General features: G+C 34.1%; 1 protein-coding gene across 2 annotated transcripts; it reads right to left on the bottom strand.

The window, feature by feature from the left end:
- Nucleotides 1-438: 438 nt before the first annotated feature.
- LOC111046534 (ATP-dependent RNA helicase DDX51) lies at nt 439-26,589 on the bottom strand. Of its 2 annotated transcripts, none has more exons than XM_022332101.2 (11): nt 26,345-26,589; nt 17,713-18,124; nt 16,308-16,458; nt 14,847-14,986; nt 12,544-12,724; nt 11,056-11,253; nt 6,869-7,033; nt 5,668-5,980; nt 2,952-3,117; nt 1,570-1,707; nt 439-644 (listed from the first exon to the last, which is right to left on the bottom strand). In XM_022332101.2, exons 1-11 carry the CDS (start codon nt 26,365-26,367, stop codon nt 519-521), a joined length of 2,013 nt encoding a protein of 670 aa, XP_022187793.2. In that variant the 5' UTR covers nt 26,368-26,589; the 3' UTR covers nt 439-518. The 2 variants fall into 2 exon arrangements, with proteins under 2 accessions (XP_022187793.2, XP_039276746.1); XM_039420812.1 differs by lacking the exon at nt 5,668-5,980 and adding an exon at nt 4,025-4,337 and having other exon boundaries at nt 442-644; nt 26,345-26,588.
- Nucleotides 26,590-26,620: the final 31 nt, after the last annotated feature.

Here is a 26,620-nt window from a genome sequence, read left to right as displayed (position 1 = left end):
TATGATTGGTACTCGTTGCATTTCATCATGATTAAAATTCAACAGGCTTTTGAGCAACCGGGCCATAATATTACTACAGTGAGGTCCACGTTATAAAGTCAGTAGTTGATGACTTTTGGTGAAATGGTGTTACTCTCCTTGTCTGTACACTGACATTATAATCTCACTATAAAACCATTTTTAAAATTTCACTTCATGTATCATGTTTTAAAATAAAAATATTATGATCACCCCAAAATACAGGGTTGGGCAGGGAGGTATGGATGATTTTAAATAACAGTTACACACTCATTTCTCTGTCACACAAGGAGTACAACTTTGCCAGTCCCATTCAAAACGCTAGCAACACGTTGCGTCCAGCGTTTGTACAACACAAACTACTAAGGGGATAGTTTTGTCAACTACACTACAATAAAACCAAGTGTCAGCAACAAAAAGTAATTGGGAGACAAAAGTATAGTTTTATTCGCCAGTTATTATGATACAAAAAAATCATTATGAAACATAGTTATACAATACTATCTTTTACATCTTTTATGCTTCTGGATAGATTTTTTTGTGTCCTTTTGATGAGGAAAAATAACACTTTGTTTGCGTTTCCTTTTTGTAATCTTGAGTTTTTCTTTGCCTTCCTTCTGCTCTACCTGTAAAGAGAGAATTGAGAGTTGTGAAAATGTAAAGTATGTCTAGTAAAAAATTTTATTACTAGGATTTTTTCAAAGGTTTGTGAGAGAAATATATTTTTTTAAATATATAAAAGCAATTCAAAATTTCTCAGTAAATTTATAATAAAATATCTGTAGACCAAAAAGAACAATATCAAACATTTTATAGCTATTGAAATTTGAGTCAAATATTTCAAAAGATCCGTATCTAAAACAGTTTTGATTAATGTATATTGGTAATGTATTAATGGTACCTAAATTATTAGTTATTTATTAAATGCTACGAGTACCAATCAGAGAAGCCTTCTTTTGAAAATGCCTTCTCTTATTGGTCCTCGTGGCATTAAATCATGTTTAAAATTTAATAGGCTTTTGTGCAACCGGACCTAAGACTTTCTATTTCAATCAGCATTTTACCCAAGAATAAACAAATTTTATTCGTTTTTTTTTGCTCAAGAGAATCGGAAGAATTCCCCCCCCCCCTATTTAAATTTCAATAGAATTATAAGTCAATGAACAAGGAATAAATTTTATTAAATTTGTTTAGTGTAGAATTAAAGTTGGCAATTAAAGTTATTCAAGAAATGGTTGACCCTGTTCACCCACATCCACAATCAGAAAATAAAATTTCCTATTTTACACAAAGTATAATCCACATCTCAACTGAATAATAAATTATTTTTAAGTTTTAAGATCTTTTCATAAGACAGATCCAAAAAGGGAGGGTCAAAGACAAACGTCACTGCATCTCTTTTAGGGTCATAGCCATCGCTCTCAAGGAGTCAACCTTTTTTGATGCGAAACACCTGTTTAGAACTTGGATTGACTCCAATGTCATGTATACACATTCAACAAACCGTGAATAGCAGACATTTTTACAATTAAAAGAAAAATATGTGCTTACCGTTGCTTCATTTTTCAGCGCGATAAGTGAATCACGGTATGCATCTTCAAGATAAGAGAGCTCCTTCTCGTCTATTTTCATTTCGTCAAGTTTCCCGGTAAATGATGACATTTTCAACATCTTGTGGAATGACTTCACCTGAAAAATAATTGATAAAAATATTACTTCGCTTTATTATTGTATGGTTAGTAATATCGGTGAAACGCATTGTTCCCAAGATATAAGCTTGTAACAAAAAGATGCATCTTTTGAACCACCCTCAACCTTTTAGCACAAGGGGTGGTAATAGAGACTTTTGATATGTTTCTCTCCTTACTAGTCACAACAAAGTCGAAAATTGTGTCCAAATAATTCTTCCAAATTCCTTCGTCAATTGATCTATTGTTGCAAAACTGAAGATTTGACACTGAACACTTAGGGCCCGGTTTCCGAGCTCGGGATTCAGCTGAGTTCTAGACTTAAACAGCTGGAGTCTGAAAATTGGCTTTCCGAAACGGGGCGTAGTCGTAGTCCACGTTTAAATTAAATTTCGAAAAACAAAAAAATCTAACACAAAATAAAATAAAGAGAAAATAGTGTAAAGTTTCTGCTATTTTGAATTGTTTAGGAATGTTTCATTTCGTCAAGGAAAAACGTTTCCAATATTATAGAAATGAGGAAATAAAGATTATCATAACAACTACAACTAACCCTGTTTCGGAAAGCCAATTTTCTAACTCCAGGTGTTTGAAGTCTAGAGCTTAGCTAAATCCCGAGCTCGGAAACCGGCCCTAAATGTTTCAAATAAGTGCAATATATCTCAAGTTTTAATTTATTGGTTTCATTGGTACATTTATTTATTTACTCAGTAATGTACAATTTTTATACTTCTATGAGAAGGCACAACAGGCTTATGCCCAAAACATAGGGAAATGCATAAGATAGTGAAATTTAACAGTACATAATGCTCATTATCAGATTGATTTTGTCATAAATTGTTAGAAAGTTATAAGGTCAAAAAAAGCAAAATATTGGAGGAAAATGTTAAGGAACAGTTATCTCAAAAACTATGAAAGATATGAAAAACTTTCAAAAGAAAAAAAAATATTTCAGGAAATCATGTAAGCTTCAATTTTTTATAGAATAGTCATGTCCGCATAGTTTTCGAAATGTATGTTTAAAATTCTTTTATTCATTCAATGATACAAAGTTATTATTTAATTTGTTTTACCTCCTTACTATCCTTAACAGAGCTGCGGGGTCAAAAATTGTCTTCCAAACTTTTCCCTCTATAACTTTTCGTTAACTGAACTACATTGATGACAGATGCTAATTTTTTCTTCAACAGATGAAAATTTAGCATTTGTTTATTCATCCTGAGTATGACTTCCTGTATCACGTACCTGTGGTGGGGTGAGAAGAGTGAGAGAGGTGCCGGCCACCCCAGCTCTGGCCGTTCGCCCCACCTGATGGATGTAGTTGTTGAGGTGCTTGGGAGGTGAGTACAGGATGACATAGCGCACACCACTGATGTCCATTCCTCTTGCATACGCGTCAGAGCACACTAGTCTACAAGCATCCACAAAACACATATTATAAATAAATACTGTATTGTCTAAAATGAATACAATGTGGAAGATTAATAATCTTCAGTTTATTTTAGAAGACATAAATGTTTTTCCAGTTCTGCCTACAATGACATCAAGCTGTGACATACATGCTCTATTTATAATCAAGAATTCATATTTCACAGTATCCTATCATTATTGTAAGATCCGGTGTGACAGTTTTACAACTACCGTTGCTAACGACTTGCTTTTGAAATCAGTTTGCAATTGAAACCAAACAAAACACACGCGGGTGTACTGACAAATTTATTGTAGATCAGTTTAATCAGATTAATTTATTGTAGATCAGTTGCACCTCTTTTCGAGATAATTTTCTCTATTTCATGTGCAACTGAAGTCTGCAACGCAACAGCAATCGTGGGCCCACTTTTATATGTGAGATCGTCACATAGATCTGAGATAGTCAATAGTTTGCAACAGTAGTTGTGAAACAGTCACACCAAGCTGGGCCTAAGAATCATTAAATTTGAAATGGATTTATTAAGAAGAGATGATTAAGAAGGAGGAGGAGGAGAAGCAGATAAAGAAGAATAAGAAGAAGAGAAGGAGGATGAGGATGAGGAATAGGAAGAGGAAAGGGAAGAGAATAAAGAAGATGAAGATGAATATGAATATGAAGAAGAAGATGATGATGATGATGATGATGATGATGATGATGATGATGAAGAATAAGAAGAAGAAGAAGAGGAGGAAGAAAAATAAGATGGAAGGGAAGAGGAGGAAGAAGAAGAAGAAGAAGAAGAAGGGGAGGAAGTAAAATAAGATGGAAGGGAAGAGGAAAAAGAAGAAGAGGAGGAGGAAAAGACAAATAAATGTTTAGAGTGAGTGTTTGCACAGTGACTACTAACACATCGATGTCACCGCGTGTGAAGTCGGCGACAATTGCGTTGCGCTGCTCGTAGGCGACATCGGACGAGATGGCTTCGACACTGAGTGGCAGGCGACAGGCGGCGCTGACGAGCGACAGGAGTCGCGCCAACCGATGTGTCGCGTCCGTGTAGTGAGTGAAGCAGACCACGCCCCGCCACCCCTTCGTTGCCAACACGTGATACAGCACCAATGGCTTCAGCTGCTCGCCACACTGCAGCCACATCTGCTGCAGCTCCAACGGAACCACCACCGAGCCCGCATTCTCCTCTCTCCCAACGCCATCTTTACTATCTGTTCCAATAATTTCAGTTAGTCAGTCAAGATTATCAATTATACAGATGGAAATTACTGAGATATTGCAATTATTTAAATACTAATGAATTAATTATTATTATTAAACGAAAATCCAAATTAAATGCTGTAATTCAATTCAATTTATTAATGTCAACAAAAAATTAATATACAATAATTCACTTACAAACATAAAATACAAATTCTTTATAAAATAATGAATATTTACATAAAATATCATATTCGAAATAATATTGTTGCATCCCTCTTTAAGCAAAGCTTGTGATGAGGGATGGTGTATCTCTAGAATGTTGGATAGCATAAGATACTAATATGCATCGTAATATTAATAACATAATTAGATTTTATAATTTTACATTACAATATCAAGAAAAAAAGAAAAAAGAAAATTCCATTCTCTTATGCTATTTTCATACAAATGTTGCTCTTGTAATCAGTATAGGCCTAATTGAGATTCAACTATATGTTCTACATCAAAGATAAAGATCACCAATATTTAAAAATAAAACAACAAATCTCTTCTGCTCTGTATACTAAGTGAGATATGTATTTTAAGAATAGAATTGAGATTTACAAACAGATTTGAGAAATAAATCAAAATTAGTCTTCATTTTGTCTCCCTAATAAGTAGTGTCGAAGATACTGTCTAAAAGTTTTGAAAGTGAAAGAATAATAACAAATGGTATACATTGGGATGCTCCAGAAACTTCAAGCAACAGACGGTTTAAAAGTCTAGGACCATAATACGCTGCATGAGCACTGGCAGCCGCTGTTCTACAAGGTGGTTCTAGCAAAAATCTCTCAGATTGTCTACGAGTAACATAGCCGCCATGAGGGGCTATAGGGAATCTATTGGGCCACGAATAGACAAAACTAGCTAGGTCAAGATCATACAAGTGCTCAATACTGAGAACATTAAATTCTTTATACAGCAAATTTGTTGGATATCTAACCGGTTTTTTCAAGCATATTTTAATAATTTTCTTATACAATACTATAAGAGGCTTAAGAACGGTAACACCACAACCACCCCAGCCAATTATACCATATCGCACAACTGACTGCACAAGCGCAAAGAAAACCATTTAATTTGCTCAACTGTAAAAATATTTCTCAGTTGAACAAACTTATACAGCGGCCTCCTCAACCTAGAAGAAGAAGAAGAAGAGAAGAAGAAAGAAGAAGAAGAAGAAGAAGAAGAAGAAGAGGAGGAAGTAAAATAAGATGGAAGGGAAGAGGAAAAAAAAGAAGAGGAGGAGGAAAAGACAAATAAATGTTTAGAGTGAGTGTTTGCACAGTGACTACTAACACATCGATGTCACCGCGTGTGAAGTCGGCGACAATTGCGTTGCGCTGCTCGTAGGCGACATCGGACGAGATGGCTTCGACACTGAGTGGCAGGCGACAGGCGGCGCTGACGAGCGACAGGAGTCGCGCCAACCGATGTGTCGCGTCCGTGTAGTGAGTGAAGCAGACTACGCCCCGCCACCCCTTCGTTGCCAACACGTGATACAGCACCAATGGCTTCAGCTGCTCGCCACACTGCAGCCACATCTGCTGCAACTCCAACGGAACCACCACCGAGCCCGCATTCTCCTCTCTCCCAACGCCATCTTTACTATCTGTTTTAATAATTTCAGTTTGTCAGTCAAGATTATCAATTATACAGATGGAAATTACTGAGATATTGCAATTATTTAAATGCTAATGAATTATTATTATTAAACGAAAATCCAAATTAAATGCTATAATTCACCCCCAAGACTTCTGCTACTGCAAATATTGACAACAGGGTGAACAGCTTAATGGAATTTCGATGAGCGCTACTATTCAAAAATTATTTGTCAGTCCGGGAAACGAACCCAGTACCTCCCAATTGCCGGTCAGGAATGCTTACCCTTACACCAAACTGACAATCTCTGGATAGCAGCGCTCACTTTATACGAAGTCATAGCGGCCAGCCAGTCTACAGATGGAAATTACTGAGACATTGCCGGGCTGACAAATAATTTTTGAATAGTAGCGCTCATCGAAATTCCATCTAGCTGTTTACCCTGTTGTCAATATTTGCAGTAGCAGAAGTCTTCGGGGTGAATTACAGCATTTAATTTGGATTTTCGTTTAATAATAATAATAAATTATAATTTATTCTATTTTATAATTTCATTCTCTAGTTTGTATTCATTTTCATACTGATAATATTAATTAATAAGATTCATATTCGAAGGTCAAAATAATGAACTAACAGAAATAAGTTCCTTAGAAATACGAAGTACACACAATAAATTTATGTTTATTACAAAGTAAATACAAAGGAATTTAAGAAAAATAGTTTCTACAGGGAAAAATAGTGATCTATAGTTTCTGGTGGATTCCAGAACACTGGTTGTCCTTGAAGATGCCTTAAGAAGCCACCCTTCCAATGAGATAACTTATACATGGTTCTCCCTACTGGCAACTACAGTGTTGTATGATTGTTGATCGGAATATTGAAGGTGAAACGAGCTTACCATTTGAATTGTCCATTGAGCTAGTGAAGAGGCGTGGCTGGAACAGATTGAGCAGTTTCAATTTTTCCGGATCCTGGGTCATAGTGGCTGAGAAAAGCAGTTTCTGCGGTCGCACCGGATCTGAGTTCAACGTGTCCAATGTCAGCGTCGGAATCCGCTTTATACCTGAATTGTATAAAATATATCCCATGAAATATAATATACAATACCCGGTGATTGAAAAAGGACTTGACAACTTTGAAAATTCATATACATTTGATTAACAAGGTATAGAGCTGGTTTTGGTGTTGTTTTAAAGGAAAACACTCCAAGTTTTGACTCGCGTAGTCCTCTAGTGCCTGGTCGCGCCGCACAAGCGCCAGCGGCAGTTACATCAAAGATGGCTGCCTTCACTGGACTCGAGCGTGCTAGCTGTGTGTTTTGGCTTGAAAAACGGCAAAGTGTACCTTGATATGTTGCAAAAATGTTTGATATCACAGATCGATGAGGATGACCGAGTACGAAATGTTTTCTTTATGCAAGATACCACTACCACACTATCTGACTGACGTCCAGGATTTTTTTAATGACAGCTTTCCAAATCAGTGGATTGGCCGTAATGCGCCAATTGCATGGCCCCCTCGTTCCACAGACTAACGCCGCTAGATTTTTTCTTGTGGGGTTTCATAAAAGACATGGTTTATGTCAAGGATAGTGTATAGCAGGTTGCCTCGATCGCGTTTACGTACGCGCATGAGATTGCATGAGCCTACGTCAAACTCCGAGCTCTCAGCCGGCAATCACCGGCTTCCCATAAGAATTACATACAAAACACCGTGTCAAATATCAATTCCTCAAATAAAAATCGCTGTATTGATAGAAAATATGAATATGCGATTCAATTCAGAAAGAAACAAGCTTCACATCAATGTGTATTTTGAAAACATTAATTTATTTCGAAAAGTATAGAGAGTCCTTGAATCTATCACTATGTATATTCAATCGGTAAAACCGATTTATATTTGTGAAATGGCTGGTAACTTATTTGTTTTGGACTTATTTTAAACAATAATACGACAAAATAAAGTGAACAGATTTGATTTTATACTGATTGTCCAATTATATTTAAAAATGATTGTTTCTTATTTGAAAATCGTTTGTGAAAGCTGATAGTATCGTCCCCGAAATGCTAGTTGCCAACATTTGTATTTATGACTATCTGTTCAAGACTTTATTTTTTGACAAATACTCAGAACCAATTTAGTGAATTCATAGAACTGTTCATCATGGTAATTTTTAGAATGTTGAACTGTCTGGTTACTATAGTTGGCCAAACGAAAATGGGTCCCTCAAGGTCAAAGCTTGCTCTTGACACCACCACCCGTCTCTACCAACACTGTTGCCACTTTGTACTAAGGGTGGCTAGTAAGAGAGAAAGTGAATGTGTGTGTGAGAGAGGGTGTGATAGTGAAGTATTGTTATTGTGGGGAGTATTGTTTGTCTTCTCTAGATTGTTAATCATGACGAGGACAATATAGTTCACAGTTTTACAAATGTATTGTAAATGTATTGTATGGATGAAGATATAATGTATTGTATTGTATGAATGTATAAGCCTGGATGAAGTGTGATGGGAATCAAATGAGAATTCATGCAAATTGAAAAATGCAGAGTGAAGTGGGCACTACAAGAATATTGACTAAAATAAATAAAATTACATCACTCCACTTCCAATTGATTATTATAAAAGTCTTCAAGTAACCTTTATGAAATAATAGCTCAGTTTATAAATAGTTGCATTTATAAAGCAAAATCTAATCATCAATATAAAATTTGGATTTCTTGATGTCATGACTCAAGAAAGAGTTATACATTATACATAACAATATTCTTTCCTTCATTTCATGATGTTGAAGAATATAGGGGATGATGGGAGGAGGTAACGGGGGATGTTATTGTTCTAACATCAAAGAATGACACAATAGAACTTTTGAACCTGACGTGCTCAAAATAATTTGTGACAGGTATAGTGATGGAAAAGAGGAAGAGGGAAGGTATGAGAAGGAAAGAGTGATGTTCAGGGTGTAGAAATATAGTCAATGTATATAGACTGGTCGAGTGAGGGGTGGACAACAGTGGCAACATTGCAGTGGCCTTGAGAGACCCATTTTCGCTTGGCCAACTATAATAATTATTTCAGTTGTCTATTAGTGCCAACACGTTGCTCTTGTATTGTGTTTTTGTTCAGTGCAGTATTATTATTATTGACAAATTATTAGTATATTTTATTGATTATTTTCAAGGGACACAAATTTACAAAGGAAATATCATATTATTCACGGTAGAACGTTATTTTTTTTCAATGTGTCCATGGGATACTTATGACTGCAAAGAACACTTGTGTAAAGCAAGAATATATCTTAATTATAATTTAAATACTTCAACTAATTATAACTTTAAATAACATAACATTAATTAATTATTCATGAAATTTTTCAACTACCTTACAGTACGGTAGTGTAAATGCGCTTTATTTCTTGATAAAATAACAGCATTAAAGTAATTGAAAGTCGTGATTAACTATTTTTTGTTCATGATTAGGATAAATAAAAATCTTTATAATGTTTAAATGATGTTCATACATTCTTAGGGCTTATCTAGAATGTTTATTTTTGTGATAATGCTAGGCAACCGTTGATGGGTTCGCATTGTTTCAGGAGTTGTTGATAAAATTACGATAATATCCTGAAATTCCTAAAGAAGCTGTTAGTTCTTTCCACAGATCTCCATAAGGATGAAATTTCTAAATTAGAATAGAATCTACATAAGAGAAAGAACTAAAACGATGGAGAAAAAACTAAGAGAAAGTACAAAAACGTATTTGAAATGGTATTATCAAATCGAATCGTGTGCTAAAACGATTTGTTTTAGACTCGCCAGTAACATTTATAGGATTTTTACTGAAAATTGGTTTTGATATTGTTTCAAAGAGGATAAAATGCTGAACATTTTGATGACATTCACTTCTATGTAGTGTTGATGGTTAGTTTGCTATAAGGGCTCAAAGTTAGGCATTTTTACGTTTGAATACATGTTGAGCCGGGCCGAGAGGTCGCAGCATGACGTCACACCATAGCCGGCTGCGTTCTCCACGCGTCTTATGGGATCAAGGCAACCTACTATACACTATTCTTGGGTGTATGTACCTTCTTTGCCAGCCCACTCTACCAGAACTTGGAGCAAGGATTTGCGCTGCTGTTGAGCAAGTTACAACTGAAATGCTAGTGCGAGTCTGGGAAGAAATCGACTTTCGATGGGATGTCTGTTTAATAAGATTTATATGAATTTTCAAAGTTGTAAAGACCTTTTTAAATCACCCGGTATAACAACTTTTTTCACTTGAAGCTTGCTTATTTATAGATCTCCACTTCAGAATGATGAATTCTTTTAATTGGATGTTTATTCAATTATTTATACCAAATAACTGACACACGGAATGGTGAATGATTAGAATATGATTTTACATTACAAAGAAAACAACTTAATAAAAACAAGTCGACTAAATTGGTATATCTTCATCGTCTCTTTTCTACAATATAATTCGAAAATGAATAAATGTTGAGTATGTATTATTTGTATGTTGTATAACTTTCTGTTTTTATGATGTTTTTAAATTTTCTTCATTTCATACAATCAAGTCATTCATTCAAACAATCAAAAAACCACGTAGGCTATTTTGTAACGAGTGCAAAATCATTTTACTCCCAATCTTTAATAAACTGTAGCATTGTAAAAAATATATAAATAATTGAGTAATTGAAGCTAAAGATGTTAAGTTGTTTATAGTATACTATATATTCTGTGTTTCTTCATAATAACAATAGAGAAATAGAAAGTTTGTCGTCATTTTGCCAGAATTTTGAATTGCCCCTAAAGTTGAACTGCGCTATCAGTTGGCGACTCAGTGTAACTTCTTAGATTCGCGCTTGGAAAATGTATGTGTTTAAACGGCGAGATTCTGGAACCGCATAGTTTGGAGTAAAAGAACTACGTGGTCTGGCTTGAAGTAACAGTCAGATCTGGCACGAACGGCAAATATATATCAAATATATTTTAGTATTGGGAGTTTATAAGATTGAAGACATTATTTCTGTTTACAGTAATGATATATTATCATCTACTTGGCTGTAGAAAGAAGCATGACTAACCGGCAGTGAGCAGATGATGTTCGAGATGATAGAGCCAGTCGTTTTTGACGTTGTCAATGACGCGGTCGGCCTCATCTATGACCAGGAACTGCAGGTGACTGAGGCTGAAGCCAGGCGTCTGCGTCAGATGCTCCACCAGGCGTCCCGGCGTCGTCACCACTATATCCACTCGGCTCTCGTAACCTCCACCGTTCACTCCTTCATCACAACATACCATTTATTCAATTTACCATAACAAAACACAAAATACCATCATGAGGTCTATGATAATTTTACCATAACAAAACACAAAATAGAATCAAAATGACATCCACATCATGAGATTCAAGATAATTTTACCTCAACAAAACACAAAATAGAATCGAAATGCCATCCACATCATGAGGTGTGAGATATTTTTACCACAACAAAATACCATCTACATCATGATGTTAAAAGTAGGGTTTAGGATCGGATAGGCTACGCCATAACTGCAAACTATCAGTAAATAAAATAAAAGCAGCCATTCTATTCTGAGAAAGAGTATTCATGATTATTGCATGAAATCTATATTAAAATAATGATTGTTGCATCCTAACATAAGTAATATTACTTGTGCTGAAGGATGGAGAGGATAATATTGTCAACCACTTTTTATTTCTAAACAAATAAAAAGTAGAAAGAGTATTCATGATTATTACATGAAATCTATATTAAAATAATGATTGTTGCATCCTAACATAAGTAATATTACTTGTGCTGAAGGATGGAGAGGATAATATTGTCAACCACTTTTCATTTCTAAACAAATAAAAAGTAGTTCTGTAGTTCTTCACCAATCTGGCAAGACCCATATTCTAGTGAAAAAAAAAATCAATAAAATTGTGTCTTGAAATTACAAAAGTTTTCGACGCAATAAAGCAAGAGACCTTTTTGCAACACATCTGAAAAATGTGTTGAGCTAACAAATGTTTTCCACTTACTGATTAACTTAATCTCGTGAAAGTATAATTTTACTACTACTACTATACTAGTATTAGTAGAATTATCTGCAATACAAGTATGGCAATACCAGAATAATCTTTGTTGAATTTTCTTTGTCCCTTGTAAACTACGGTACTATGAATAAAAAAATTTAGTAACAAGTATTGATCAATTGATCAAATCGTTAAGAATATTAACCAGTTCGAATGAAATGAAATTACAGTGCACATAATAGTATTTGAATAACATAACTAGGTTTCTAATAACATAATGAAATAGCATAAAAAAACTAGAATACTTGAATTGAGCGTAGTGATTATGTGAATATTTGTGCATAATGAGCAAACAATTTGTTGAAATCGCCAATAACAGAAAAAAATGAGAGGGTATCGTTTGAAAGTATGTTTGGTCGATTTGATTATAAAATGGATTTCCAGAAAAACGTAGCGGAGCAGGGGTGAATTTATAGTAAGCCACGTTCACATCAACATAAATCTAGAACGGTATAAAATAAGTATTACTCACGCTGTCGAACAAGCAGCGATTGTTCGGTGTGAAGCGGCATTGCCCTTCCAGTTACAGTGAGTATCCTGAGACCAGTGCCCTGTGCATACTGAACAAACACTTTGGCCACTTGGGCCGCCAGGTCTTGCACTGGTAGAACAACTAGAGCACGCACTCGTCGTATCAAAGTCGGCTTCAAACTCTAAAAATCAAATCAAAGTTTATTCATCAAAAACATTTACAATACAAATAAGAATACTATAACAATTAATACAATTGAAAAAATTAAGTTTTATGCATTGAATAGTCTCTCAATAGGCAAAGATAATTCAATGAATTGAGACTATAAATATGTGTTGGGGTATAAGTTATTAGTTGCTTGTAGCGTGTTATAATTACTATTTACAAACTTCATTCAGTGATATAGGGTTAAAGTTTTTTATATTGAAATTAGTAAACATTTATAGTACAAACATAATTATGAAATTAGTAGATAAATATTAATGTTCTATTAAGGATAATAATTAGAAAGTTAATTTTTAAAAAATGAAAAACTAGTAAAGAAAAAGAATGAAGAATAAATAGTTTCAATTTTTACAGTCTAACTAAATTTTCTACACCAATATCAACTAACCAGGAAAATAAACTTTTCTTGAACTTGAACTGTGTCTATTGAACTCTTCCCTAATGTTACTTGGTATTGAATTGTAAATTTTTGGTCCCAAACATATGTAGTTTCTTTGCCCAAATGTAGTGTTCATCCTTAGTACTATTAAATTCGTGTTTCTCTGCCTTTTTGATGGTTATGATCTGCCAGTATTATGTGTTCTTTGTTTCTCCTCATTCGCGTAATGATAGCCTGGATGTAGAGTTGTCTTACACTCAGTACTTCACTGTCCTTGAAAAGAATGTTCGTGGGAATTGATTCTCCTTAAAACCTATTATTTTTAGTATTCGTTTTTGAAGTTTATAAAGAGGTTTAACATGTATACAATTTGTAGCTCCCCAGATAATTATGACGTATCTTAAAAATTTATTGCAATAAATAAAAATAAACAGTTTTTAATGTCTCATAGACCTGATCCGGGTAATTGATTTTCTCACAACCATTTATCGACTTTCATTAATTCTTCCTGTGCCAGATTAAAAAACTTTCTCCCAGGTGTTTCCTTCAAATAGTATACACGCATCATCAGCAAACAAGTATTCAAAGAAATAAGTATTAGTTCAGAAATGTATCACGAAATGTTGATTAATAATTGTTAAATTAATAATTGATAAAAGTACTTGAATAAATTAATAATCCATTGATTCAGCATATCTTAGCTTGACGTTTATTTGAATAGATCGAGGGTTCAAAGATAAAAAAAACTTTAAGTTCATTAGAATAGATCAAAGGTTTACTTCTCATCAGACTGTTCCAAGAAAATAGTATTTTAATAAATTACCGTCAAATCCGAAATTCCAAGTTTAATGCTATTAAACTCCAGTACCAGTATAAATGGCGAGAGCCTAACTATGTGCAAGTCTCTGGCCCGGTTGCAAAAAAGCTGGTTAAATTTTAATTGTGATTAATTCCACGGGAACCAATCAAAGAAGCCCACTTTTCAAAAAAAAAACCTTCTCTGATTGGTTCACGAAAAATTATTCACGATTAAAACTTTTAACCGGCTTTTGTGCAACCGGCACTCGGAGTTTAGTTTGAATCAAGGTTTAACAATGTTTTGAAGAGCATGGGAGATAATTTATAGTTTTTTAGTAGTGGATTTATAATTATAGTGCATTTTTAGTTGTATAAGTGGAGAAAACCTAACTGTCATCCGTGCAAACCTCAGCTTGCAGCACAGGATTTTATAGCCAATGTTATCTAAATATAACAATAGGAGCACACGTTTGCCGTTTTTATGATGCTCCTATCAAAAAGGCATACACTCTCTTTTTCGCCGTCTCATAATTGGCTTACGGGATCTCTGGATTTTGTGAAATCTGGCAGCAGTGTGCCTCATAAGAGCAATGCTGCAATCCAAGGTTTGCACAGACTATAGATGCAAATCTCAAAGTCTGGTTAGAATAAATGTTGAACAATGTTTTGAGGAGCATGGGAGATCATTTAAGTTTGTTATGAACAGTTTTTATTACAATTCATCACTTAAATATTGGAGTGATAGTAGTCGAGTTATTAATACGCTGGATTTGTAAACCAGAGGCCTCGGGTTCGAATTTAGGCCGGCAGTTAACATTTATTTTCACTTGAAAAGTTTAATATACATTTTAAGTTTTATGATAATGTTTACATTTTCTAATAATAATGAACTATAGCTGACCTGAATCACAGGGAGAACGAAAGCGAGAGTCTTTCCACTGCCGGTCGGAACACTCACACAAATATCACGTGGCCAATGTTTCAACCCCGTAGAGCATTTCTGTCTTTCATTCAACACCCATGGTATTACTTCCTTTTGAACTGCAATCAGAGAATATGAAATTGGTCATCAACATTCGATATTCAAATAATCATCAATTGCCAAGTTATGATCAATAACCGATAAATTTGACATTTTATAATATAAAGAAAGAGAAATAAATCTGTAGAGTTACAAAAACAAAAACAGTTTCTTTACCTGTTGTTCATTAGCTAGTAATTTCCATGAATAATAATAATAATAATAATAAGAGCTTTTATTGAAAGAAAAAATAATACAAAGTGATTATGTAATAAATATTGTCAGCTAATTTTCCCCATGGATAAAGCCCGTCAGGGGGAGTTGGCTATAAATACAAAAGCATATGAGACAAAAAGACATAAGTCTGAAAGTAGAAGCACAATCTATGATAAATAAGTCCATTCAGTGGTAATTAAACTCTTGAACTAGACAGTATCTGTAATACCATGAATATTTGCATTATAATAAATAATAAACATTATTATTTTGAGAAGGTCCACTTCATAGATAATAAATTTCTGAGTTCGTACTATTCAGAATTTTTGCCAACTAATGCCAATTTTTGACGTAATTGTGATTACATACAATTGGAAATGTTTCTCAACCCTATAAAATTGATAATAAAAGTAACAAAATTGATAATAGTAATAGATATACTATTTAATAATCTGAACAAAAAAAAAATTGAAATTTGAGCGTTCACGTCCAGCCGAAGTGGTTGGACGAAAAATATTGAATTTGAAACTCTCTAGTTCTGACCTCTATAAAAATAACCTTGAAACACTTCTTTCTATAAGGCATAAAATTTAGGGAAAATCCTAAATATATTATAATTTTTAGTCGCGATTTTACCCAATCTGGCCTCTTCACTGTAAGATAGGCTGGTGGCTCAATATTAATTTATTATGCAGACTATAATTCGAATTCTGACATGAATTATACGCTCATATTCCAGTTAATTTGATTTCGTTTAATTATGCTGTAAATCGGAGTTAGCTACCTAATATTTTCAGCCGAAAGTATTATGATATGTGGATTGAAGACCATATATGAGCTTCACCTAGTATTCTAATAGACATTTTATTCAAATAAGTAAGTTATACGCATTTCTATAGCTTATATGAGAAGAAAATACCTCATTGTAAAACAGATAATAGTTTTTCTCAAATAATGGTACATAATAATAATAATATCGAGTGACCTGGCTGGCTCAAGTCTGGTGTCAGAGTTTTCAGTCGCAACTGATCAATTTCAGGGCCTCTGACATCACCTAAAGACTGCTTTTTAGGCAGCCGGGACCGACGGCACGTAATAAATTATTAATTAATATTTGGAAGCTACCTGGGAAAAAATGCGTGACACCATTCTTTTTGAGGTTATCAACAATTGTTCTGTCAAGTACAGGAAGGTCGTCCACACTTGTAGTAAGATTCTTCAGGTCTGTAGGTATTCGAAAGGGCTTGGCCAGCCAATCAGGAAGATATCTTTTGACCTATATAACAAATTCAAATTTAATTTATTGCTCTAGACAATCAGTCGACAATAGTGTAAAGGCCACGTAAAACATGCATACATCACATTAATAATTTATACTAAAACTAAAGTACTCCAAAAGAGTTTTTCAAAAAAATATTCTTAACTTCGCGTATAATGAGATTGGACATTATTATGACTAGTGAATACATTTAAGTTAGAATTTTCTGGATTTTTATTACCGAATCAGTGCTTCACTTGCTTCATCTGACCATTCGCAACTGTCTGTTCTAAGAACTTCATGCACATAGTACATAACACCAATGTAGCAATGTTTGCGACTTCATGAGTTTTCATACAATTTGAGTTCTCAGAAATAATTGGTGATATTTTCTGTAATATGAGATAAGACCTATCAAGTTTACAAAAAATGCATCGGGCTATCTCAAGAGATCCGGAGAAATTTCGAGGAATTCCCCTGCTATCTATCTTACAAGGCATTAGTTCGCCCATTCTTGTTTAAATTGGTCACTATCCGCTACTGAAAACTTCATAGCAAAAAAGTTTCTATCACAATCACAAATGCACGGTTTCTCATAAATATAGTAAATTTAAAAGTGGTAGAATAAAGTCATCCAAGGGAACTATAGTGAGGTCCACGTTATAATGGTAGTTAGGTTAGCAATGGTATTGCTATCCTTGTCAATCATTCAACAAAGCAGATAGCGCTATCTATTTCTCGCTTTGCTCTGTTGCCAGATCGTCTTTTAACAATAAAAGAGTTAATAATTAATTAACAAAATATCTCATCTTAATCATTAAAATTCATTATGAAATTATTGAAAAATATAAGTTCTTGCTAAATAAAATATAGGTAATTATTTTAAACAAGAATGAACAGTTGATATTACATCAATAAACCTATATCAGCTACCGTCTATAAAAGGCATTGACAAGACAGAGGATCGGCAACGCTGTTCTGCTATCTTTCTCCACTGCCATTTTAACGAGGACCTCACTATAGTAAACAAAAAGTGCAATGCCTTCATTTAACCTGGGCTAATTTTAATAGACGTAAGTGCAGCTAGGATAAAGATGTCTCCAAATGACTTATTAATAGATGAGGATATATTATAATGATGAGCCGAGAACCCCAATATGCAAGACAAGTTATTATTTGATTTGGATTTTATATTAAAACGATTTAGTGTTAAGTATTATCCACAAAAGTAACAAAAATTAAATTATTTTATTCTTTGCAAAAGATACAAACCTCAACTTTTTTCTTGAAATCATGACCACCAATAACGGTAAATCCTGATGGTTTAGATTTGTCTCCCTCCTTGTTTCTCAAATGACTCTCAGCCTTTTTTGGAGACTCGTCAGGAGAGAGGTGATCCTCACCCTCTCCAAATCCATTGCACTCTTTCCCCTCCTCTTCAATATCATTATTATCATTTTCCTCATCTTTATCATCAACATTTTCTCCTTTCTTTTGATTCTTCTCCTCTTTCTTCCGCAATTTTCTTAACCTTTTATGTCTTTCTTTTTTACTTTCTCTGATACAAGTACCATTCACTTTGATCTCCTTTTCTTTTTGTTTGCGTCTTTCTTCAACTTTAAGCAATAATTTGTTAAGATCATTGCTTCTTTCACTCTTTTCATCATTGCCATCCCCCAAGTATCTGAAAAAAGTAATTGACTCATTTAAAATGGAATTACAGAAAAATAATGAATGAAATTACTAGATTCACAATTTCTACTTTTATGACAGCATTATTTCTACAACTTACTTGTCAAGACCGGACACGTTACAATGCACTGTACACCATCTTCAAATTATTGGGAATAACATTTGAGCATTATGTCTTAAGTTACATTTGGTAACCCCCTTTATAATGCTGATGTAGCTATGCATTGTTATTTACTAGCCATTAGTTTAGTTGCTTTTTCGAGTCAGTCTGTTGCCAGAGCTCGTAGAGCGTACATCGCTTATAACCATGTATTAGATGTATTAGTATGTTGAAATAAATAATTCTTTTTAAAAAGCCGGTTGGTTATTCCAGTTCCTTAACTGGCGCCCGAACCACCCTCGCGCAGTTTTTCAATGTTGTTCGTTTGACAATATTAGTTTTCCGATTCGTGTCGCGATCGCTTATTTCGACTTTGAAAAGGAACCTATCGGAGGACTAAGTGAGGTGAACCTTCAACTTCAACGGAACTTCTACACGGGATAACCACGCCACCGGACTCCTTCCATCTTGGCAACCACACTGGCAGACTCCTTCCGGAACGCTTTCATCCAACAACCGGAAGTAAATCCAGTTCTTACCATTGCTGCTACTGTAAGTAACGAATGAATTCTTCTACCTCAGCTTCACTTTCTTCTGCTTCAAATCAACTCATCAAGCCCTCCAAATTAGACTCTTCCACTATGGCAACTATCCCCAAACATCTGTTGGACTTTATTCCCAAGTTCGATGGGACACCTGATAAAATTCCCAAATTTCTCAGATCCATTGAAGAACTTTTCAGACTTTACTGTAATGATGCTATCGAAAAAACTCAACGTGACCAGAACCACTGGCTTTTGTATACCGCTGCACTTCACAACTTAGAAGGCACAGCTGATAGCGTAGTTCAAAATAGTGAGTGCTCCAATGTAATCGAACTTATTCAACTCATAAAGAAACACTTTTCCGATAAACGTACTGTTCCAGACCTCATAGCAGAGATTGCTATCATGAAAACTTTTCAACATGAACATCCCCTTGACTTTCTTGACAGACTAAACGAAAAACGAACCAGGGTAGTTACTCGCTACAAATTAGACGGTGTATCCGGCGACTTACTCAAAAACCTTCTTGAACAACTTGACATGACACTTGTAAGGACACTTATTCACGGTGTTCATCCAACACTCGGAGCTCATCTCCAAGTCTACAAGCTTAAGAACTTGGACGAAGCCCGCGACACCCTTCGCAGTGATTGCAGTATTGTGCTAAATCAATTGAAACTTACGGAATCTGTGTCTGATAATGCAGTTATCAATCCTCAATTTCGGCAGCGTAACTTCTTTCAACCGCGATCAGTGTTTCCCCAATTCAGGCAGTATTCACCTCGAAGTTTCCAACAACCCTTCAAGCAAACTTTTGCTCCTTTTAACCAATATAGGTTTCAACACAACCAATTCCAACAACCTCCACAAATCCAATCTCAACAGCCTCAACAGAATCTAGTACCATTTAACGCAAGATTTCAGCAGTCTCAATTTCAAACTGTCCAACCAAAATCCTTCAACAGTAACTTTCGTAATTTCCAAGGCGGTGCACAAAACGTTCGACAGTCTCCAAATTGGAATTCTCAAAATACTGTCTCAATGCGTACTGTTTCAACCAATCGTAGTAACAACTCTGCACGGAACAATTCGTTCCACGATGTTCATTATATGGAAGGAAATTGCATTGACGAATCTAACGTAAATGTCACTCCACTTGATGAAACTAGTTTCGTTCAATCTATGCAAACTCAAATCGATTCTCTCACTTCAGCTGTAAACGAATTGGCAGACCGTTTTTTAGGATTAGGCCCAGCTCCTTCGGGGGACCCGCCAATCAGTTCGAGTTGAAGATTATCAACAAATCCCTCCCGTACTTTGTCGATGATTCTAATCTAAAATGGCTTGTTGACACTGGATCAGTGAAGAACTATATAAATCCCGCTATTGTACCACCTGATGTGACTAGATTTAAGGAAGAATTTATCGTGAAGACACCTGCTGGTGAAAGAAAAGGAGATGAGTATATTTTTATGAACTCGTCACAAGTGTTTCCAATGTGTGCTAGAATTAAGATGTATTTATTTGAATTTTCTAAGAAGTATGACATTTTATTAGGACATGAAACTCTAAGTGTACTCAATGCCAATGTTAATTTCAAGGATAAGACGTTAGATTATGATAATGGATCGAAAAAATTATTATTTGTAATGAATTCTAGTAGTAACGAAATTGAATTGAAACCAGGTTTTAATGTGATAACTGTCCCAGTTAGGTCTATTCCCAATGTAGGACGAGGATTGCTTAAACCTGTAACAAATGATAAATTTAGTATTGAAGAAGGTATAGTAGATATAGTTAATGATGAATGTACATGTCTAGCGTTTTCTCATGAACTCATGACCATCAGTCCTGAACCCATGGAAATAGATGAGATAGAAACTATTTATGAGCCAACTAATGAATCAGTGACCGAGAGTCCCGAACATTTTGCATTAGTGAAGAATTTGATTTTTGAAACTTTGCGTACAGATCATATGAATGATGAAGAGAAAAGGGAGATATTTGATTTAGTAATTAAATTTCCCGAAATAATCAAACTTGAAAATATCCCTCTAGGGTCGACGAACTTACTCAAACACAAAATCAACACAGTTGATGACAATCCTGTATACACAAGAAATTATAGGTACCCTCAAATTTTCAAGAAAGACGTTCAAATTGAGATAGAAAAGCTGCTAAAGAACAAAATAATTCAACCCTCAAACTCCCCATACAACTCTCCAATATGGGTAGTTCCCAAGAAAATGGATGCTTCTGGTCAAAAGAAAATTAGAATGGTTATCGATTACAGAAAACTCAATGAAAAAACTATAGCTGACAAATATCCTCTACCAAATATTGAAGATCTATTTGGAAAAATAGGACGAGCTACGTATTTCTCGACGATAGATTTATATTCTGGTTTCCATCAGATTGAAATGGACCCAGAGTCTGTCCCAAAAACAGCTTTTTCAACAGAAGACGGCCACTTCGAATTTCTAAGGCTTCCCTTTGGATTGAAAAATGCACCCCCATTTTTTCAGCGTAATATGAACATACTATTTGCTAGAATGCCGAATGTTTTAGTGTATATGGACGACATAATTGTATTCTCTGACAATTTAGAGGAGCATTTGAAACATTTGAGATCCGTTTTCAAAAAATTGAAAGAACACAATCTTAAAATACAGCTCGATAAAACTGAATTTTTCAAAAGAGAATTGTTGTACCTAGGACATGTAATCTCAGAAGAAGGAATTCAACCAAATCCCGCCAAATTGAAAGCAATCAAAGACTTCCCGATTCCCAAAACCGAAAAACAAATAAAACAATTTTTAGGATTAACTGGTTACTACAGAAAAATGATCAAAAACTATGCAAAAATCGCTAAGCCTCTGACTCAAGCTTTGAAAAAAGATGTCAAGGTTGACATTTCTAATAAGGAGTACGTTAATGCATTTGAAAAACTGAAAACAATGCTACAAAACAGTCCAATATTGCAGTTACCCGATTTTTCTAAACAATTCATAGTTACTACTGACGCTAGCAATTTTGCTATTGGAGGAGTGCTTTCACAGATTTTCAATGGTAAAGATCTACCTGTTGCCTATGCTTCAAGGACATTGAACAAAAATGAGATCAATCTTTCAACCATAGAAAAAGAACTATTGGCTATTGTGTGGTGTTGTAAATATTTTAGGCCCTACTTATATGGACGTAAGTTTTTAATTCAGACTGATCACAAACCTCTCCAATGGCTTCATAGTATTAAAGAGCCAAATTCCAAATTGATAAGATGGAAACTTTTGTTAGAAGAATTCGATTTTGACATTACCTACATAAAAGGGAAAACCAACTTTGTAGCGGATGCTTTGTCCCGTCCTTATGACGTCACTATGATGGAAAATGAAGAGAATGGTTTTCGAGGTTTCGAGGATGGTTTTCGAGGTTTTGTGAATGATTTTCAAGGTTTGGAGAATACTAGTGATGACCCCCACGAATATGATGATATAAGTATAGACGATTTGATAAGGTTCAATACTAACACTGACGTACCCTCGATAGATAGTAGTACCTACGAAGATTTTTTTCAACGAATAGGTACATTAGGCGAGCGGAATGATAATACTGGTAATGATAACTTAGTAAATAATGCTAATCAAGGAAACTTTGTAAATAATAATGCTTATGATGACATTGATCGTGAGAATATCGTGAGTAATGATAATAATGATGACGAACAAGAAGCCGAGAACGATAATCGCAGCTTAGCTACGATACACTCGCAAGAAAGCTCAAATGAACAGGTAGTTATAGCTGATGATGATAAGTTGCTTAATATTGAGCATAACCAACTTATTCTTGAAAGAGGTGACCAAGCCCCTCAATTAAGAAAAATTTTTGGTAAAAGACGATTGACCATTTATTTTAGGAACGCTAACGATTATGATGACATGAAAAATAAATGTATTGAGTTTTTGAAACCAAAAACAGTATATGGAGTTTTCTGTTCGCGAGAAGGTGTTTTGTATGATGAGTACGAGAAAATTTTCAACAATTTTAAAAATGTGTTATTAGAAACGTTCGATTCGATAAAACTGAAAAGGTATAAGAAAATGAATTTAGATATAGTGGATACTGATGAACAAAAACAGATAATTTCAAATCACCATGAAGGAAAGACGTACCACAGAGGTATCAATGAAACGTATAATCAGGTAAGAAGAAGATATTACTGGCCATCAATGCTACGAGACGTAACAGATTACATTAACAAGTGTGCTGTATGCCTGAAAGTAAAGTATGATAGACAACCTGTTAGAGTCACATATAAAGTCACTCCTACTCCAGATAAACCATTTGAAAAACTACAAATTGACTGTTTCCAATACGATAAAATAAAGTTTTTGACAATGATTGATTGTTTTTCCAAACGATTAACAGTCCATCCCCTAAAAAGTTTGAACCAAATCGATATTCAAGAACGCCTGAATGATTATTTTTCATCTTTTCCCCTACCCAAAATTATACAAATGGACAACGGCCGTGAGTTTGACAATGCAGGTTTACGCGACTTTTTGAGATTGTACGGTGTTGAAGCATACTATGTCACTCCTGGACACCCAGACTCTCAGGGCTTAATTGAAAGAGCTTATTCTACGCTTATCGAAATCCTAAATGCAATTCAATTGGAGAATAAAAACAATTCAACGGAAACAAACATGGAACTAGCAGTTATAGCATTTAATAATACGCTCAACTCAACTCTGAAAATGACTCCCATGGAAATAACTTATGGCATATCAAACAATCCTTTTGTTAACAGAGTTACGGAAAGATTGGTGACAGAACAACAGTCTCACCAATATTTAGAAAGAATGAACTTAGTTCACAAGTTGATAAAGAATAAAATTGAATCCGAAAAACAAACACGCACTGAACAACTGAATGTCAATCGTGAAAAGGATGTAGAAATTGAAAAAGAACCTTACATTAAAACAACTTTTAACAAAAAAACTAAACCGAAATTCTTCAAAGTAAACTACAGTAAAGACGATAAACTAGCTACGAACCCTCGAGCAATTCAGAAACGCCCATTTAAAGTACACCCCAATAGAATGAAACGCCCCAAAAAACTGGTGAAACGAAAGAACTTATGTGTTACAGGACACGATGATACCAATCCTACTTCTCCTGTTGCTGGCCCCAGCAGCACCTTATGAAATGATTGACCTGAGCAAATCCTCCGGTGTTGCTCCCATTAAAATTCAGAACTCCTTTATTGTTAACACGACATACACATATGTTCATAAAATAAGTACTAGCTATTTAAGATTAGAATTAAGTAATATAGAAACATTTATTGATTTTTTAGCTAATAAGGATATTGATAAGAGTCGCCTAAGCATCATGAAATTAAATTTAAAGTATACGAAGAGTAAATTAAATCAAATCCAATCAATTAATTATAGACAAAAACGAGGCCTTTTTAATAGTGTAGGATCTGCACTTTCTTGGCTCACTGGTAATATGGACGCTAACGATAAGGAACGATATGATAAAATTTTACAAACTGTGCAATCAAACGAATACCATCTTAGTAATAATGTAGAAAAACAATTTGCTGTTAATCATAAATTAATAGAGGAATTCAACAATGAAATGAAAACAATACGATCAAATAATATGAAAATCAGTAATTACTTTAATTCATTGTATAATGAATCAAACAGAATCGAACTTAATCAGCAATCCTCATTGTTATTTGACTCTCTCTTGCTTTTAAATAATAAAATTTCTGATATTATAACAAGCTTAGAATTTTGTAAATTGAATGTACTCCACTCGACTATTATTTCTCACGATGAACTTTTTCTCATGCACCGAAATTCGAATTTTAGCTTCATTTCAAACGATGTCAGTGTAATATGGAAACTCAGCAAAGTCCATTGTGCAATGTTTAAAGACCACATTTCTTATTTCATTGAAGTACCGCTACAGTCGGCAATTTATGAAACATTTTTCCTGTTGTCATATCCTGTCATTCAAGAAAATGAAATTGTAACAACAATTGTACATCCTTCTTTTGTACTCCGTAATGATAAATTATTTTTTGGAACTTGCGAACTTATCAATGATAATTATTATTGTAGTAATATAAGTCGTATTGAAAATTTATGTATTGAACAATTGTTAGATGATAGAGATTTAAATGGATGTAATAAATTAGTTTTAAAAGATGGGTCTTCTTTAGTGAAATATATTAACATAATTGATAGTTTTATATTATTTAATGTAAGTTCATGTATAATTTACAGTTCTGCCAAGAAGAAAAATGTTACTCTCTTTCCAAACAGAAAAACTAAATTGTTAAAAATTGATAACTCAGAGACTTTAATTGGATATTACAGACCAAACATATTTTGGGAAAATGAAGTTATTGTGCCAACTAAACTTATAGAAAATAAGAAGATTTCTAATTTTAGTTTTGATGAAGTACATACTGCAAACATAAAATTTCAACAACTTGATATTATTGATGAATTACCTCTACAAGACAATAGAATCATCTATATTGTTGTAATTACTATATTATTTATTTTGGTTGTAATTTTATTGATATTAATTTTTATTAAAATAATTTGGCAAAAACTGTCCATTTCTAAATCAAATAATTGTAATTCTGGCGTGGATAACGATATTGTTAATACCGATTCCCAACAAATGTATCCAAGATTGCCATGTAACTAATACTTAATTTTTGTACTTGGACTTAATACTATTTTATTTTTGAAGCTGAGGGCAGCTTCACACTTGGGGGGGAGGAGTTACATTTGGTAACCCCCTTTATAATGCTGATGTAGCTATGCATTGTTATTTACTAGCCATTAGTTTAGTTGCTTTTTCGAGTCAGTCTGTTGCCAGAGCTCGTAGAGCGTACATCGCTTATAACCATGTATTAGATGTATTAGTATGTTGAAATAAATAATTCTTTTTAAAAAGCCGGTTGGTTATTCCAGTTCCTTAACTTTAGGTATTCTAATTATGTCTTAGGTATTTGAGCATTAGGTATTCACAAAAGGTATACAAGAAAGTGACTACACCTAATTAAATATTTTTTATACCTATGTACTATCAATTATTCAAAGTGTGCTGACAGTTGTCTAAGAAGACTTTTTGGATGCATTGGAAAATATCCAGTGAAAAATATCTGCTGCATCCCTTCTATATGATTAGGTCTACCTCGATTGCAATAAAAAAATCGACTACAGCTATAAATAATGACAAGCAGGTTTGACTTTAGCCAATTTGGTGACACAAAAATTTTGGGTGATTCTTAAATATTACCAATTTTTATTTGTTCTGCATTGAAAGTCTCATAAACCATGGTTATGATGAGATAGAAAATTACATGAAGAATTGTGCTATTTTAATTTTTTTTAATACTAATGTCGGACGGCTAATTTTTTATCAGAATAACATATTAGATCGATTGCTATTGAAACTTCAGCAATATGTACAATGGTCAGCTAGCTTGATTTTATAACTAGAAATTATTTGTAAAATATAAATAATTTTAGCTTACCTGTTCACTACAAAAAGTGACATTGCTCAATGGATAAAAACAAACTTTTTTGTAAACAAGCAATTCTTTCAAAAAATATTATTACAATTACCACACTAATTTATACAAAAACAGAGCAATTACATTCTAAATTGAAAATATAGTGGCAATTTTATAAATATAAATTATAAAAACAACGGTTTTTCATAGAAAATGAAAAGCACATGTTGAAGTTGGATAAAAATATATTGACATGACATAACCTAAAAGTAAAATTCCATTTTGTCACAGCCATCT

Source organism: Nilaparvata lugens, chromosome 2, assembly GCF_014356525.2.
Source record: "Nilaparvata lugens isolate BPH chromosome 2, ASM1435652v1, whole genome shotgun sequence".
NCBI lineage: Eukaryota > Metazoa > Arthropoda > Insecta > Hemiptera > Delphacidae > Nilaparvata > Nilaparvata lugens.
The sequence above is the reverse complement of the archived record's forward strand: the minus strand, read 5'-3'. Positions and strand labels throughout refer to the sequence as shown.